Source organism: Lissotriton helveticus, chromosome 1_1 (genome assembly GCF_964261635.1).
Source record: "Lissotriton helveticus chromosome 1_1, aLisHel1.1, whole genome shotgun sequence".
Lineage (NCBI taxonomy): Eukaryota > Metazoa > Chordata > Amphibia > Caudata > Salamandridae > Lissotriton > Lissotriton helveticus.
In genome coordinates, this window is record NC_136057.1 from 1,101,676,158 (window position 1) to 1,101,694,285 (window position 18,128).

An 18,128-nucleotide genomic window follows, 5' to 3' on the forward strand; every position below is an offset into this window, starting at 1 on the left:
GAGCATAAAGCAGTTTTATACAATTTACAAACCCTTCCCCTAGTCCCATTTTCGAAAGTACCTTCCTGAGGTAGGCCTAACGGATCGAGTCGAACGCTTGTTTGATATTGAGAAATACCAGGGTGTTCTGCTGGGCTCGTCCCCCCAAAGCTTTCATTACGTGAGCTAGGCGACTAATATTCCGCAGCGTAATCTTGCCCGAAATGAATCCAGACTGGTCATCATGGACCAGCCGCCTGAGGTAGGGGAGGAGTCTACTTGCCAGCACCAGACTGATAATTTTCAGATCCACATTCAGCATGGATATAGGTCTATACGAGCCGGGAAGAAGAGGTTCCTTACCTGGCTTGGGGATCATGACTATCATTTCCGCCCGCATGGAATCTGGGAGCGAGCCTTAGTCATGGGCCTTCGTCATAATTTCAAGGAGCTTCGGGATCAGGACCCCCTTGTACTCTTTATTGAGTTCGGTGGCTAATCCGTCCATCCCAGGGGACTTTGCAGTCTTCAAGTGCTATTGCTGCTCGTACTTCCTCCTCCCGAAGGGGGCTCCTAATTCCTCCTGGCTGTCCGCGTCTGTACAGGGCAATTGCAACCCCTCAAGGTATATCTCCACGCCCTCGGGCCCGTGAGGGCTGAGTCTCGGCGTATATTTTACATAAATGGGACCGAAATACGTCATTGATCTCCTGTTGGGTATATACCATCTGGCCCACATCGTTCTTCAGTGCTAGAATCGGGTGGGGTTGAGTTTCCGCCCAAATCAGCCGTGCTAGTAGTCGCCCGGCCTTGTCGCCCTCTGTGTACCATCTCCGCCTGCTGGCAGTTCTATTAAATTTGCCAAGCGAGGCCCACATGTCCCACAGCTGCTGGCGCGTCGCAGTCCATTCAGGCAGCCTCTCCTTGTCTGTTCTCCTTGTCTGTGGGGAAGTCTTTTTCCAGCGCCGCCAGATGTTCCTCATACCGCCAGAGATCACGCTCTAACACCTTTTTTACCCCCACCTCTGTGGACAGACAGATCCCTCAAATTACCACTTTCATTGCGTCCCATTCAGTCGCCCTGGTGCTGTGTGAGCCCCAGTTGATCTCCAGGTACGCCTCGAGCCCTTGTAAAATAGCATCTTTATAGGTTGGGTCGCCCAAAGCCTCCGTGTTGAGCCTCCATAGTGGGACCCTTGACCGTGGTCTGTCTAGCGAGTATGTGAGCAAGAGCGGGGAGTGATAGGATAATTATCTAGCCAAATATTGGATCTCCGCTACTCGGTGCATTGCCGTTCCCTGGGGAAGGAAATAGTTCAGTCTACTATGGGTATTGGCAGCAGGCGTGTGGCACGAGTACACACGACGAGTGGGGTTGCGGTGCCTCCATGCATCTAATAAGCCATAACTTTGGAGCATCTGACCCATCGCTTCTCTCGTTCTAGGATTAGCATCCAATTTTGGGGGGTACCTATCTAATTCCCCATCAAGGGCACAATTAAAGTCTCCTTCAATAATTAGTTTTGTGTCTGGGTCCAGGTCTAACTGTCTCATCACCCGACCTAGAAACTCCCCATCATCACTGTTCGGGGCATAAATATTTACCAGGCATATACTCTTCCCATCTAGCGTCCCCACCACCAGCACAAACCTCCCCTCCGGATCCTGCTTAGTGTGTATGGCCTTGAAGGGGACTCCCGGCGCTACCCATATCAGTACACCTCTGGCGAACCCCGAGTAAGATGTGGCAAAAAACTGCCCCCGCCATCTACGTTGGACATACTTGAGACAGTCGCCCCAGAGGTGCGTCTCCTGTAGCAAGGCTATGCTCACCCCATAGCTCCTGAGGTAGGTGGCCACCCTGATTTGATTAATCATGTTATTGAGCCCCCTAACATTTCATGTTGTTAGTTTATACCTTTGCGTACCTCCCGCCATTCGTAAACATTCTGTGACATCGCAGCACCCAACAATCATACAAGGGACCCCCAAAACATTACAATGTGACCCCCCCAAAGGCAGACATCGTGCGTGTCTCGTAAAGCAGCTACGCTTAGACCCGGCAGCAACCCCCACACAACCAGAGCAAGAAACCCCAACACCCCCCACCCACAGGCGGTAGCACTGCATTCTCCTAACCCGTTCCTGGTCAGAGGACTCAGAACCCACCCCAAAGCTCCACCCCCCTCAACTTGTAATCCATGAGTAGAAAAACAAAAAAATGGACGTTCTCAAGTCCGGAGAAATCCTCTCCCCTCCGTTTTGATGTTCAGTCGACTGACTGTTACCGTGCAACCCCGCCCGACCCTTGGGTCAGCTCGGCCGCCTCGGCACTCTACAGCCGGCCAATTAGTTCTCCATTTGGTGCAATAGTGTGATCTATTTAAGAAACAGCTTTCGAGCCCCCCCCCCCCCCCTCCGTCCCATGAGTCTCCGGGCGAATGGCCTCCTTTACAAGATTCTCGGGTCCGAACAGCTCCCCCGGGTCAAAAAAATATATAAAATAGTGATACTTCAGTGTCCATGACCCCACTTTTCTCGCTCTTACCACAGGGTTCATCAGTCATTTTTCTCCTGAGTTCCCAGCGGCTGGGCACCTCCTGACTCTGATTGTGTTTCCTGTACCAAACACAATGGGGAGAATTGGTTCTGGGTCGGGATCGCCTCCAGTTCCGCCCGGAGAGTGCCATCCGGACCCACCGTGATACGTCCTCCCTCTGCTAGATCACGACCTCTCGGGTGCTGATCTCCCTCATCACGTCGTTGATTCCACCGCTGCCCATTCCGACGTCTCTGCTCCTGCCAGCCCTGTGTTTGGTCGTGGCCTGCAAGGCCCAGCGAGTCCATCCAATCGTCCGCATCTGACGGGCTATCGTAAAAATGTGTCCTGTCTCCGTGTTGTACTTGGAGCCTGGCCGGGAAGAGCAAGCTATATTTAATATTCTGGCTGCGCATCCTTCGCTTAACCCTCAGAAAGTTGTTCCGTAGATCTTGCACCTTCCTTGTATATGTTTACAAAGAAGGGAGAGGGTGAGAGGGCGAGTTTTCCATTCACAGAGAGAATGGTAGGTCCAGCTTGGTGTTCGCCCAAATTGGTATGAAACACAAGAAGTACCAGGCTGTTCCTATTAGGAGTGGGGGGTTTGGTGTAGGTGACGCCCGTGCGTAGTGGTAAAACACGTGGGTATCCAATTTGTTGGATATAGTGGCCTCACACACCCTTGCAGGTGTCATGCTTCATCATCGGCAGTGCTCCTCGTTGGGTCGGCGGTGCAATACCTAACGGGCAACACCTCAAAGAGGGGCTCTTTGGCGGAGATCTTTTTCCAACTGCCGTATGGGTGAAGTGTGGGTGAGGGGCCAGTGCTATGTAGACGTTACTGAGGGTTAAAATTGGGGTAAAGGGTACCAGGATCAGGTTTATTCTAGCGGTCCCTTACTCCAAGTTAAAATAGAGTGTAGAATGGACTCGGAGGGAAATAATGCTCCCTAGTACGAGTCTAGACTAGTGAATACATTAATAGGTCGACATGTTTCTCGCTGGATGCCTACTGACAAGCGATTCTTCAGGACCGTGTATAAATAAATAGTATGTGCTATATCGGACTGTCTACAGAGAGCCTTATTTACTCCAGAACAGTATTCAAATGTGTGTAAAGGGTCAAAAGTACCTGTGTTGTGCTGTAATTGCCTATCAGTGTAGATGTGAGCTACAACAACAGCACCCGGCAGGTCTAGTTCCAGGTTCAACCTCTTAATTTTTCAGGTTTGAAAGTCCCGTGCCTCCTCAGGTAGACCTACCCCTCTCTGCCGGGTCCTTGTATAGTCTGGAAAAATATGGATGTCGTGATTGTCCAATCTGGGCGGGCCCATTTTGCGGATGTGTTGAAGGATCGTGTCCCGGTCCCTAAAATTGAAAAACCGGGCTATTATGGCCCTAGGCGGGGATCCGGGTTTCGGCGGTAGTCCCAGAGTCTTGGGTGCCCTCTCCACTGCAAACATTTTGGAGAGTCGCAGGTTCGGGGAAGACCTTGCCAATCCAGTCCTCAAGGAATAGGTACGCCGCCGGCCCATCTGCCCGTTCCGGAAATCCTAGGAAGCGAAGATTATTCCTCCGGGACCGTCCTTCCGTGTCTTCTGCCCGTTCCTGCAGCCGGGCCGTATGATCTTGGAGAGCTGCGACCGTCTCCCTCAGCTGGCGGACCTCGAATTGCAATGTGCGCAGATCTCCCTCCGTGGCGGTAACCCTTTCCGCCACCTTCCGGAGGTCCAGGCGCAGATGGTTGATGTCCATAGCCATCCCGTCCATTTTGGTTTCCAGCGCCACCCAATAAATAGATAAGGTCTGAGATTAATACTCCACTGAACTCAGACAAGAGGTGATTAAAAAAGTCTCAAGCCTGGCTGAAAGAGGACAGATGAAAACAGCCAGTGGTTGAAAGGGGTGGTCCCAAAGCTAACTACACTTCTATGATATTGTATGCAAGAGGTCAGTTAACAGTTAATCTGTCAAAGCCCAAGCCCCACATGGTAAAAAAGAGCATGCTATCGCAATCTGTGTATGCCTGCTGCTCAATGGTGCAGTTGTACCACACACGTGGCAACTGGTGCTTATTTATCACCAACTTTTTAAATTCAGAGAAAAGTTTGTAGACTTGCTGCTCTTCCACCTCCATCCTCAAATGCTGGTTACCTTACCCAATCTGGCACATTGACAAAAACACCCCCCACAATAGGCCCCTTTACATCTCATAGGTGCACATGTGGACACAGCCATGACTTACAATTTGCTGCAAGTTAAAGCTGGCACATGGTGTATATACATCCAAGTATTATACGTAGCTTGTATCTCATGCACCAAAAGAATAGATTACAGGCTTGGCAGAAGGGTTGGGTAGCTTCAACGTGCGATGAATGATATTGTATGGATTATTAATGTTATTGTTAATTATCACTTTTATAGTGCTCAGCCTCCTGGCATTGCATAGCCTTTCAAAACCTAGCACCAATGGCTGGTTGCTAATTGACAGTTATAAAACACAAAATACTTGTGTGATAGTGCTGGCAATTAAAAGATATGCTTTTGAGCCACATGTTTGGCTATAGCCTTTTAAAGCTTTCCCTCTCTTCCCGTAATCATAACATTAGTTGGTAAAATTGATTTATTAAGGAACAATTTTTTTAGTTTACTGAAAGGTAGCGACACACGTCTGTATATTGGGGTACGTCTGCATCTCTCGTTTGTAACTAGACTAGGCAAAACGCATTTACAAGTCGGTCTTACATAAGAGTACATATGACATAGCGATATATATTCATTTGATTAATTTCTGAAGCAAGCTTCGCATCTGTGCTTCACATTACACATTCACATATTCACAGTAACTCTGAAAATTTATTTTAATTGGGTCTACATTTGCCATTAGTCCTACATCCTTTCCAGTAAAATCCCATAATTCTGGTTTCACTGTCTGTTGGAGTTCTTCAGGTAAGTCTTGTATAGTCAGTCGTTTAATTTCTGAGTCAGGTCTGATTAACATTAATTTGTATATTCCATCTTCATCTGGGGTTTGAATTTCGACGCCCTTTGGTGTGCAAAAGATGGTGCAGTTCATTTTACACAGCAAATCATGTCCTAATAAGTTTACAGGACTGGTATCACAAACAACAAATCTATGCATTTCTTTGAAATTTCCTATTGTAATCTCCATGGGTTCAGTAACTGGGGTACTAATCAATTGATTAGATACGCCCACTACTTGGATGGCTTCTCCCGAGAGGGGTAGGTTTGGAACGTCTGCTGTTCTTACAGTAGAACGGGTAGCTCCAGTGTCCCACAGAAAGGTGACATCATTGCCTTCAACCTTTCCTTCAATGTATGGCCCTGACTGGTCTACCGGCAAGGAGGCGCCAAGTACGCACTCCTTGTCCTCCCCCCTCAGGCCCCGTCAGTAAGGTTCATCACAGAGGAAAGTGTCATTCAACAGAAATTGCGAAGTTGCTGCATTTCTATCCTCCTTTCCTCCCCAGATTTCTATGTCTTCACCTTGCGGTGTCTTTCCCTTAAAATTCGGTCTAGGTGCACGAGGCAACTGACTCGCTTTTACCTGTTGCTGGTTCTTTCTTGGTTTTTCATTCTGCGTCTGTGGATTTAAATCAGGGGTTTGGGGGTTATTATCTTGTGCGTATGGACACTCGTCTCTCCAGTGCCTTATCTGTCCGCAACCGTGACAGGGAAATTTCTTTTTGGCTTCTTCTCGACTAATTTTTACTCTGGGCTTCCCTCCACCCCCAGAACCTTGATTTTGGGAATTACTATTCATTTTACCCAATTGTTTTTCTTGTTGTTCAGCTAGTTTGACTTGTGCCCACATAACCTTTTCCTTCAAAGCCTTTCGCTTATCAGCCATTTCGTCTTCGCAATACTTTGCGTATCGCAAGACTTCATCCATTTTCTTAGACTGCCAACAGATTTTATTGTCTTTGATCCATTGACAAATTTCAGGCCTTAAACCGTTTACAAACCTGTAAATGAAGTGGGTCATATCCTTCATCTCAATGTTATCTATGCCACTATAGGTTTTAAACACCTGTAGCAATCTTTCATAAAAGGAATGCACAGTCTCATCTCTTTCCTGTGTAGTTCGATCTATTTTGGTCCAATCAGTTTCTTTTGCAGGCACCTTCCCTTTCAGATGTAACATTACTTGCTGGTATTTTTTCATTACCTCATCAGAAGGAGCCCCTGAAATAGGATCCCTCGCGTATTCCTCACTAGGCCAACCAATCGCAATTTTACATTCTGTCCACAAGTCTACGGGAACAACTATATCGAAAAACCCATCCAGATCTTTCCACAGGCATTTTTGTACTTTCACAAACCTTTCTACCTGCCTGTACCAATCCACTGGTTTCTCTCGTAGCTTTGGAAAGTCATTAGTAAAGGACACAATATCCTGTCTGGACCGTGGAACGTGCACATACTTCCCACCAGGCACTTCTCGCATGGGGTATAACTGTTCTGGCTTGTTCGCTTCCTTTAAAACAAACTCAGAAGTCGTCTGTTTAGATCTAACCTCTTCCTTTTTGTTTGCCCACCTGGCTTTCCACTTTTCTAAGTCTCCCCATTTTTGCAACACGGTCAACAATTCTTTGATCTGCACCTTTTTCCCTGACACATTCATATTTTCCAGATCTTTGTCTGAGAACTCAGCTCTATAGGGTTTTTGTAATGGCTTTGATTTCGAAATATCTATTCCCATACTAGCTGCAGTGTCTGTTAATTTCTCATGAAACACTCTGGTATTACGGGTAAGACTCTTGCAGATAAACAGCAGCTCTTCCTCGGAATAGGTGTTTAATCTGTCTAACCCCACGTTTCCGGCCGTCAGTTCTTCCATTTCAATTCTCAATTTGTAAATATCTAATGGTTTTGTCTGAGGAGTTTGTCTCTCTAATTCTCGAGTCCATCTTTCAATCTCTTCAGGAGTCACCAATGTGACACTCTTGGTACCTGAAGTCGATTCCATTTGAATCTCTCTCGTATTGAAGGGATTATGTCTCTTCTGCAAACTCCTTCCTGAGTTCCTAATCGGCAAATCCATTAAAGAAGCTTCAGATTCACATTCACTCGTCTGATCATCTACAATTAAGGGCTCTTTTTTTGGCTGCACTACAGTTGGGGTAATGATCGGGGCCTTTGGACTCCCTTGTCTATCCCCATACAAAGGAACAACTGGTCCAATAGTTACTGGGATTGTCAAGGCTTCGGGGCTTGTATTTAACTGGGAGATTTTCTGAATTATTTTGGTTCTTTGTTTGGCTAGAGCCTCTCGCTCTCTTTCCTGCAGCATTCTTTCCAGGCTTATTTCAGGTACTATTTGCGGACTCAATGTTGGGGCAGTTGGATGCGTCATACTTGGTCCTTCACCATAATTAGGTTTTGGGAACAGGCTTCCTGTGTTTAAGGATCTCGGTTCTTCCTCATAAGGAGGTCTTGGACAAAAATCTCTTTCACCTGAATATCTTGATTCTCCACTAAATGGTGGTCTTAGACAGGTGTCTCTGGCACCTATGGGTCCTAGGCCCTCATTATAGGAAGGTATTTGACAGCTGTCTCTTGTGTTTACAGATCTATTCCCTTCCTGACACGGGGGTCGTTGGGAAGTATCCTCTACACTAGAGGATCTGGGTCCTTCATTATAAGGAGGCGGATTTTTCATAAACATGTCATCCAATAAATCGTCCTCTGAATCCCCACTGGACACCCAATGCTTGGCTTTTTCGGTCTTTTTCTCTCCCACAGGACCACCCATTGCCATCATTGGATACAGTCCTTCTACAATCATATTCTGTCTCCATTGTTTCGTCTTTTTATCTCGGGTCTCTTGCTTCAATTTCGGATACCATTTGGTTAACCCTTTATCCATTCGGTGCTTATCTCTTTCAAAAGCCTCTATCTCCCACTCCTCTAATGCTTCGTACTGTGTCAATCTAGGTCTGGGATGTAAATCATTCATTCGCGTTCTCAAATTAAAAAGGATTCTGCCATTAAATGTACCTTCCAATGAGAAAGCCAAAACTCCGTCATCCTTTGTGTACTCCGCCCAATTTTCCAACCACACACATGAATGATACCCTTTATCAAACATCATGAAAGATGCGGGAGTGTTAGGTGGCGGTATGACAACACCTTCTCTGGTTTTGATAGGTTTGTCCCTTTTGAAATGATTCTTCACTTTATTTACAAGGGACAATTTTCTCTTATTTCCGTACATAATGCTGGTGTTATGACCTTTCCACTGATCGTTCTCAAACCCCAAATGTCTTGGATCAGGTATGCCACATATAACTTCCTACAAGCGACTCTGTTTACAAAATCACTCCCAATCCAAATGCGGCTTTTATTTTCGTGCAACCAGTCAAATGCACGGTTTCAAATAATCTCGACCAATACCAGCGTGGCACAGAGTGACGTCAGAGCAGCTCCACAACTGACTCCCTCCCTCACAATGTAACAGAAACTTTTATTTCTTTCTTAAAGTGCAAGTGCTTCAATTATTTAACAACGTGAACACATTCGCCACTGTACTCGAGTGTCTAGACAGGAAAGATTTGTTTCACTGCAAGTAAATTTCTTTTGTCTACTTTTCATACACTACGGATAGCTCTCTTCTGCCTACCCTTCACTCAAGCATTAAGGAACCTGTTACTTCTTCGACTCATCCACTTCTTTTCGAGATATATACTAACTCTAAAGTTTCACCAGCGAACCCTTTTGCTATCACTCAAACTCCGATGAACCTACTACTCCTTACTCGTGTGACCCTTACTAGGTTATATCACAACGGAAGTTTCATTAACGAACTCGTTGCTATCATTTATTCAAACATACATTCAGAAAAAACCCTAATTAGTGCTTCCAGTTCTGCCTAACCTGCACCAATTTTCCTCAAGCCAGTGACCTCAATACGGCGTGGATTCTCCTCACCACCCGTTATTCAATTCCCCGGGGATTCCAGACAACATATAACAATTTATTAACGAGTGGGTTAGTACATTTATCAATATAACAGCAAGAAAAACAATTTAAAACATTTCATAATTTTCAAAGCAATAACATTTGCAATTGCGTTTAGCAGCAGAATTTTCACAATTAGCAGCAATAACTTTTTAGCAGCATCCGACCTACCCAGCTATCTTAACTAGTCCCTAACCATCTCTTTAACTAGTCCCTAACCATCTCTTTAACTAGTCCCTAACCATCCTCTGGCTACCAGAAAATTACTGATAGAGCGCGCAGGTCACCCAACCAACAGATATACCATACACGTATCGGGCCCATATATTTCAATACACCATTATTTATTAATCGGGCGACCATACACTCTACTACCAGTAACCCAGTTCCTTCCTATAAATTTCTATTGTACCCGACTTACCAATCCACCGTCACGGGTACCTAATGACCACGAGGAATCAGGAAGCTAGCTGTGAAGAAAAGGCAAACCACACAATACCAACTTTATATCCTTCTGTATTTCATAAAGACCACAGACTCCGGGGAAGTTTTAAAGATTTTATCTAGATTTCAAATTCGGAAAGCATGAGATTTATAACAAGTAAACAATCAATAACCAAGATAATGAAGAGTACATATCCATAAAGGAAATATATCAAGCTGATCATTTATGAGTCTACAGTAAGGTGAGAATGAGGAATCAGCTAGGCAAATAATTTCAGACTAAAGGACGGGGAAAAATAAAGAGCATACTAGAAACTTCACAGTAAAATATTTCCCCATGAAGAGGAACTACAGGTAAGGTGAAAATAGACCGTACTAATAAACTGGTGCAATTACTTGAATCAACTAAAAGATGGGTAAAACAAAGAACATCAGTATATCATGACCTGGAAAGGAAATGTACTCAAAGGATGGGTAGAAAATGGAACATGCTAGAATAACGACAATAACGTATGAGCTTTTCATTCAGTGGTTTGTGGGGAAAAAAGCATGGAAAATCAATATATGCAAAGATATGTCTTTATTGAAGCAAAAGACAGAAAAAATAGGAAGGTGCAGTATAGAGTTTCAGCACTATATTTACCTAGAATGGTGTGAAGACCAACCCTGGCCACAGGTCAGTTAAGAACAGGAGGGACCCCAAAGGAAACCCGTCATCAGCAGGTGCAGAATGGACACCCCAGGACAGGACAGGAAACCCAGATTAGGATCAGGACAGGATCACCAGGATAAGACCAGCACCCGCAGTTTGGAAGAAATGCCTGCGCTCCACCCTCTCTGCAGCCATCAGTCAGAACCCCGATTGGGTTATCGAACTCCCCAGCAAAATGCTCCGCCAGCACTTAAGGTTTCTCAACAAACCCTTGAGTCTATGGAATTTTCGGACAGAGTGCTCCGCAGCCCTCTGTATCAAGTCACCTATTGAGTGCGTTGGGTCAGTGACAGGTCAGCTATTCGGACAAGTTGGACAATTTCTCTAGCTAAACCTAGGCTGGTTATACTGTTTTCGGGTCAGTGTACCACCCCCCAAATGTTGCAAGTGTCAGAATCCCCAATTTCGATTGGTCCCCAAGTAGGATAGGTCAACACACCAATCACATTTCAATTCTACAAGCCTATATTAACATATTCTGGGACCGCCTATTGATTTTGGGGTTCCCATGACATACTCTCCGGAATACAATGAATACAATACATTTGTTTCATTTGCAGGACATTTTAGCTTCTTCTGCTGGGTGAAGGTGCATCTTCCCAGGCACATCTTGGCTAGGACCTTTGGTTGGCAGGGATTCAATGCCACCGGCAGAAGACTGTCATGCGCAGAAAGGTAGCTCAATATGGATTCACGAGTGTCTCTCAGACCCTCAAAATTGCGTACATGAAAAGGAAGCGAAAACAAATTAAAACACAGAAATAAATGATTACACTGTATACCATGAATAGCTACTCTATACCCCTTACCTTATATAAACTATTGGCATTAAGGTTTAGTGCAAATAAACTACAACACGAAAACATCAGTGCAAGCTTCACCATGTGAGGACACCAAGCGGCCATATTAATGCAATTGCGCAAGCGCAAAGGTTCCCACCAGAACTGTAAATACGTCACATCACGCGAGTGTGACTAACGCATGCGCAGAAGAAAACCCGCCAAGCAGCGGCCATTTTTAGTGACAAACGTTATTAAGGTTAATACACACATATGCAAGCATCGCTCGGATACCCCAAATGTCAGAATAAAAGGGAAATTAGTAAGACAAACGGTTGGATTACTTTGTTACATATTACTCGAGGTTCATGAATTCAAGCAAGTCGCGTAATATGCGAATCCTTGCTCCATCAATATTACTGATACACACCCAAGTGGTGGTCAACGTGTGGAAAAATACCACTAGGTTCCTAGGCTGGGAAGGCTAGCTAACTAACTGTATACCCTTTATGGGACTACGTCATTGTTGGGACTGAGAAATACAGATACCTCCAGTAGCGAGACACCCTTGGAAGACCCATAGTAGAGGGGAACAGCTTCTAGAGGATGCGCCACTTACGGACCGGCTACTGCTGGACCACCTAATGGAAAAAGCAATTTCCACTGAAAAAACTCATGAAAAGCTCCCCTGATCCTACAGTGGCACTAAAAGCAGCTTGGGAGGAAAACCTGGGACTGCTAGATGATGACGATTAGGCTGAAGCACTACAAAGTCCCGGGAGTTAGCAATCCCGACCTGTTTCAGATTTGTTCCACTTATAATACTTCACAGATTCTACTACTCCAGGGTGCCCCTTCAGAAAATGAGGAGAACGGTCTACACCTTGTGTCTCCTAGGTTGCGAGCAGGGTGCACTTTCTTCCATATACTCTGGGGTTGCCCAGTGATGCAATGCTACTGGGGCAGGTGGTACAGAAAATGACTCGTGTAATTGTATGATCGGTCCCCTTAGACATGAAATGGCTTCTATTAATGTCAACTGGGGAGACTTCCTGGACATGATATCAGAAGCTCTCGTTAATGATTGCAGTAGCTAAGGGAAATATTGCACGAGCTTGGGGCAAGGCACACCCACCGCGGGTGAAAGACTGGGAATCCGATCTGGATTGGTGTCTCTTGGCAGACAAAGTTGTCTACCGAAGTCGGGGCAGCACCCACAAGTGGGAGAAGGTGTGGGGCCGCTGACACGCTTTTCGAGGACATTGTGTCGGTGAACAACTTTGAGGAGGGTGGGGACCGTTATCCTTCTCAGAACTGTTGCGGGTGACTGAGTATAGTTGCTATACTCGAGATGAGCACATTTCAAGTACGCACATTTATTATAAATGTATTGTATAATGTCAAACAACTGTATACCAATATAATGCTGTAAAGCCATTTCTATATCCACTGTATATTGAGCATTGTTCAAAAAAAGATTTATTAAAAAGAAATGTGGCATATGTAGCTTGGTTTTGGAATTTTTAATGTAGGCAAATTCATCAAGGGGGGCACGTTAGAAGTTGGGGCAAAAAGTGTTTATCTTGCTAATAACTGTGGCATCATTTGACAAATCTGCATAAAGTCTAACGGGCATTTAGCATGCTTATTCTTCCGTAGGTATGGCAAGTTTTGTGCACGTTCACAGGTGGGCAAGCTTGAGGGGGCAACGTTGAAGGAGGCAACACATTTTCATATGGGAATACTTTTGCTGCTGTTTAATGAATCTGCATGACATTTGGCAAGCCTTTAGCAAGTACAGTTAAGAAATTACGGGTTTTATACATATCTAGCAAGAGTTTTTTGTTGTTTTTTTTACAAATCGTTGCCAATAACGTTTGCATAGTTTTACAGATCTGCATAATACTTGGCTGATACCATGTTTAGTATCCTCTTGATATTAGGGCGCAGGGGTAACTTAAAATTAAATGGGGTAAAAAAAAAAAGCTGCATTTAAGATTTCAAACTCCCTTAGGAATCTTTGCTCTGTACTAGCGAAAAAGACACTGCACGGAAATACACCAGTTCCTAGCAGGAAACTAGAAATGCCCCCAGAAATGTGCCTTTGGTGGGTTTGATGTACTCCGTTCAGTGCTTTTAAAAAATTACCATTACAAACATTTTTCAGGTGAGCTTCAAAGGGTTAAAAGTTAGAAAGAGCTGGACTGTTAGTTGCTGACAGACCACGAGCTCGGGTTCATGGCCTGTCCACAGTCTTCAATAAAAAATAATAATAATGAGACTCCATTGGACAAGGGAACGTTTTACTTCTGTTATAAAGTTTGGGTCTGCAGACCCAAAGGCTAATTGGCAGGCCGCAACTCTCATTTACAGCTTCCATTACAGAACGAGGAGATGAGCCCTGCATCCTTTTTAAAAAAAAATTAAAAGAGCCAAATGGGATAAGAGGAAAATCCAGTGACCCCCCCTACTCCTCAAATGACCCCTATGAGTTTTAGAAAATAAAATGTAAAACAATTAAATTTGCCTCAGTACTTGTTTACCTTGGGCCAATATTCATGAACTTCTGAGCGAGGCTCGGTTCACAAACTCTTCTCCTGGGTCAACATTTCCCTTAAACAAAGGGAAAAGGTGAAGCTCAGCATTGTGCTTTGGGGCTTTCATTGGCCAAATGCATTTTCATTCTTAGAGACTCGCTAGCAGGAGGGAGGGATATCCGTGAGATCAGACTTCCCATTCGGTGAAAATCATAGATCGCTTTAATGCTATCATAAAAGACAATAATGACTGGGCATAATCTCATCCCTGTAAAATTGAAGTTCTGCAGCCAGTGCAGTTTTGAGTTTTTGTACAATAAGAAGCATAACATACAGTACATATCTATATGTAGTGTTGAGTGCACTTTGTTGCTATGCATAATACAAATAGCAATTATCTAAAGCTAGTAACGCACAACCAGATTTTATTTAATGTATACTGTTCCCATACACATCCCATCCCTATGGAATGGCACAGTAAAAAGAAGTGCAATTACCCTCAAGCCTCATTCTGACACATAGCCTGATGAAGCAATCTTTGATCATAAAAGTTTACACATACATGATTTTTCTAGCTGAATGACGAAGGTATTGATTCATTACTCTCTAAGATAAATGGTATTTATGAAATATAGAGATTTATATCTATATATACTTATATATACACCATAAAATATTATCTATAAAGTATCACTGTAAGTTGTACAATTTGGAAATATCTAAAAATTATGGGCATTCTTTTGTGTTGAAACTACAGCTACAAACTTCTGACGGTATCCTGCAAGAAACAATCCCAACCATCTCAATAGTTGCCCATTTAGAAGAAGACGTATCCAGTATTCGCAAATTAGTACACGATCTTCAAGACAGTGAACAGATTCTAACTAGAAAGATGCAAGACTTGAACGAGAAATTTCTAAATCTTACAGATTTGTGGAAAATTAATTTCGATGAAATGACCAAGCATGTTGACCTTTTAAAATCTGAAGCAAGAGTCATTCACAATCAAGTCAAAACCCATATCAATACAGCTGAAAAGGGAATTAGATTGCTGTCTGAAAGGCTAAATGAGTTGGATGACAGCACAATAAGAAATACTAAAGCCTTGAAAAGACAAGAAGATAATGAGCTTTTTCGCATTGAACAACAATTGGATTCAAATGGGAAAGCAATTGAAAAATTAGAAGTTGAACAGAGTGTATTGGTTGCCAAAAATACAGAACTGAGTGAAAATATCCAGGATTATGAACCAAAACTTGAGGAATGCAGAAGTAATATTCCGATAATTGAAACTGCTGTACGCTCAGTTCTCAAAGTATCCAAAGAGCTGATAGGCATTGAAAAGAAAATGGAGGACTTAACCATGCAGACATTCAATATGGAAGACAACATGCTGAAAGCGGTCTCGGAAATATTTGGGATACAACAGGTTCTTGAAAGAATGCAGTATGACAATGGCATATTAAAAATGCAGAATGAACTGGGTGTTTTAAAGACGAGAGTGCAGGAATATGTACTATCAAGTACAAAAGGAACTGGTGTAGCTGAAAATAACTCAAAAGTAGCAGAGACTTTAGATGAAAACTGAAATTTACTTTGAAGAGAAACTCTCATTGATCTTTCTCTGGAACTTAATCTTTTATTTCTTCAGTTGCCTCATTTTCAGTGTGGATGTCTTTGCAAGTCATTTTAAATAGGCGTGAAGAAATAATTAAAAAATATGTATTTTCTTCTTTTGTGCTGTTTCGGATCACCAGAAATTTTACCGTCTGACACAAACTCAAATGATTGTTGTCACTCTTATCATGTAAAATTCTTGAAATTCATTGGTATGTATTCTGCTGTGCATCATTGAAAACAATTCTTAAACACCTGGAGTAAGACCGGTGCAACTCTTCTCGCTGTCTCCATGCGTTAGAGAGAAGAGGGCGAAGGTACAGGCACGGATTACAGGACCTTTATGTTGTGTCACTAATTGCACTGTGACATCATTTTAGAAATTCTATATATTTTTTGTGTGTGTGTAATCAATGTTGAGTCCTATACTGCACAGTTGAATTTGGCTTACTGATTACAAAATATGTTTTGATAAAAGATTGACATGCATATAATATTGTTCATATACAAATACGTTATGCATATAGGTATCAACAATTGCAGCATATGTACAACAACGTCCAAAGTTATATAGAATCCACACAGAAAATGCCATTCACTTGGTATATAACAGTCTAAGTTCTTAAACTTTTGACTTCTGTAGATCCCCACTTAATCATTACTGTAGTTCATGGCCCCCCCACTAAATAATTATTTGAATCCTGGGACCCCCACTGAGTAGTTACTGGAATCCCAAGACTTCTGCATAAGCAGTTTTGATGACCTGAAAGGCAAAACAATACACAAAAATCATCCATACTATATTCTGTTCAATACACTTGCATTGCACAAATCATCTGGGAACAGCAACTTTATTTTTAGCCTCCCATTTCAAATTCCTTCACATTTATAGAAGATTTTTTAATTTTACATTTTACTTTTCCATTTTTGTACACTTTAACAGCCAGTTAATATTATTTTAATTTTCTAAGCAGCAGCGGACTCCCTGAGTAGCCGTTGCAGACCCTCAGGGGTCCCTGGACCACAGGTTGGGAACCACTGGTCTAAGTATTAAATACTTGGACAGTTCATTCAGTTTGTGATTAACCTGTTAAAAGCGGTGACCAATTGTTGGTTTAAAAAGTGCAGCCTCAATTGAATGTTCAGTAAATGTTTCTCACCTATATACTTGCACCTCTGTGTTGCTGAACGAGCCTTAAAGAGGTCCTAGAGGCACGTATTGATGTTTCTATCTGTCATTGTATAAAACTAAACAAAATAAAAGCAGTCAAACACCATGGGCCAGATGTAGGTAGCCAAATACCGGTTGGTAACGGCCCAAAATCGGTAAAATCGGCTGTTACCGACCGGTATTGAGAAAATGAGATGTAGGTGACAAAAAAGTACCGATTCGGAAAATATGAATCGGTAAAATACCGATTCTGTATTTCCCGAATACATATTTACCGAATCGGTATTTACCGATACCTTATTTACCGAGTCCTTATTCACCGAATCGGTAAATAAGAAATCGGAAAAAATGCCCATCGAGATGTAGGAAAGGACAAAAATTCCGAATTTAATGAAATTCGGTATTTAAGAGTCGGTATTTACCATGGACTGAAAGCCGGTGGTAACCATGTGCAGGCTATAAAAAAGGGCCCAAAATGCAACAGTGTTGCAAAAATGGCGGCACTCTATGTGATTGCGAGGAGGCGAAGGCTACAGGCTGCAGGTCTGAGGGTATGGATAAGGGAGGAGCAGGTGTACAGGCAGAGGATCACTCTGTCCCAATTGACTGAGCCTGAGATACTCCAGAGGTACAGGCTGCACCCCAGAACCATCATGGACGTAATAAGGGACCTAATAAGGGACCTCCACCCATACCTGGAACACCCCACACCTAGGGCCCACGCCATCCCACCCCATGTCCAGGTGCTATGTAGCTTACACCTGCTTGCCTCTGGGAGCTACCAGAGTGTGATAGCTGCAGTAGGTAGTGTATCCCAGAGCTGTCTGTCCCGTTTTTTCAGGAAGTTTCTGGATGCCATGACGCAGAGAATTGGACATTACATCCGGTTCCCTGACACACCTGCGGAACTTGCCAAAACAAAAACGGACTTTTATGGACTGGCACACTTCCCGCATGTGATAGGCTGCATAGATGGCACCCACATTCCCCTATGCCCACCTGCAGCCACCGAACACATCTACAGAAACCGTAAGTCTACGCACTCCATCAATGTGCAGGTGATATACAATGCAGGCAACATCATCACCGACATAGTGGCCAAATTTCCAGGGAGCACGCACGACTCCTACATTTTCCAGAACAGCGGAATATACACACGGCTAGTTGCTGGAGATTTTGGAGATGGATATCTGCTAGGTAAATAAGTGTAAGACACCCTGTAATGAGTGGCAGCTGAATGTGTAATGTGATTGTAACTCATGTACCTCTCATTCCCTCCCAGGTGATAGTGCATATGCCCTGCGTTCCTTTGTGCTCACACCGTACCTCAACCCAACTAACAGAGCCGAAAGGCGATACAATGTGGCAC

General features: G+C 43.6%; 1 protein-coding gene across 2 annotated transcripts in view; it reads left to right on the forward strand.

The window, feature by feature from the left end:
• The window catches only part of IKBIP (IKBKB interacting protein), a 138,874-nt gene that overhangs the window by 109,339 nt on the left and 11,407 nt on the right, over nt 1-18,128 (forward strand). The window contains exon 3 of one of the 2 annotated variants that reach the window (XM_078678271.1): nt 14,729-16,860. The exons of the other annotated variant lie outside the window; for it this stretch is intronic. Coding sequence (XP_078534397.1) covers nt 14,729-15,559 — 831 coding nt within the window. The 3' untranslated portion in view covers nt 15,560-16,860. Of the gene's footprint in view, nt 1-14,728; nt 16,861-18,128 lie in introns of those variants that run through there. 2 annotated transcript variants of the gene reach the window in all.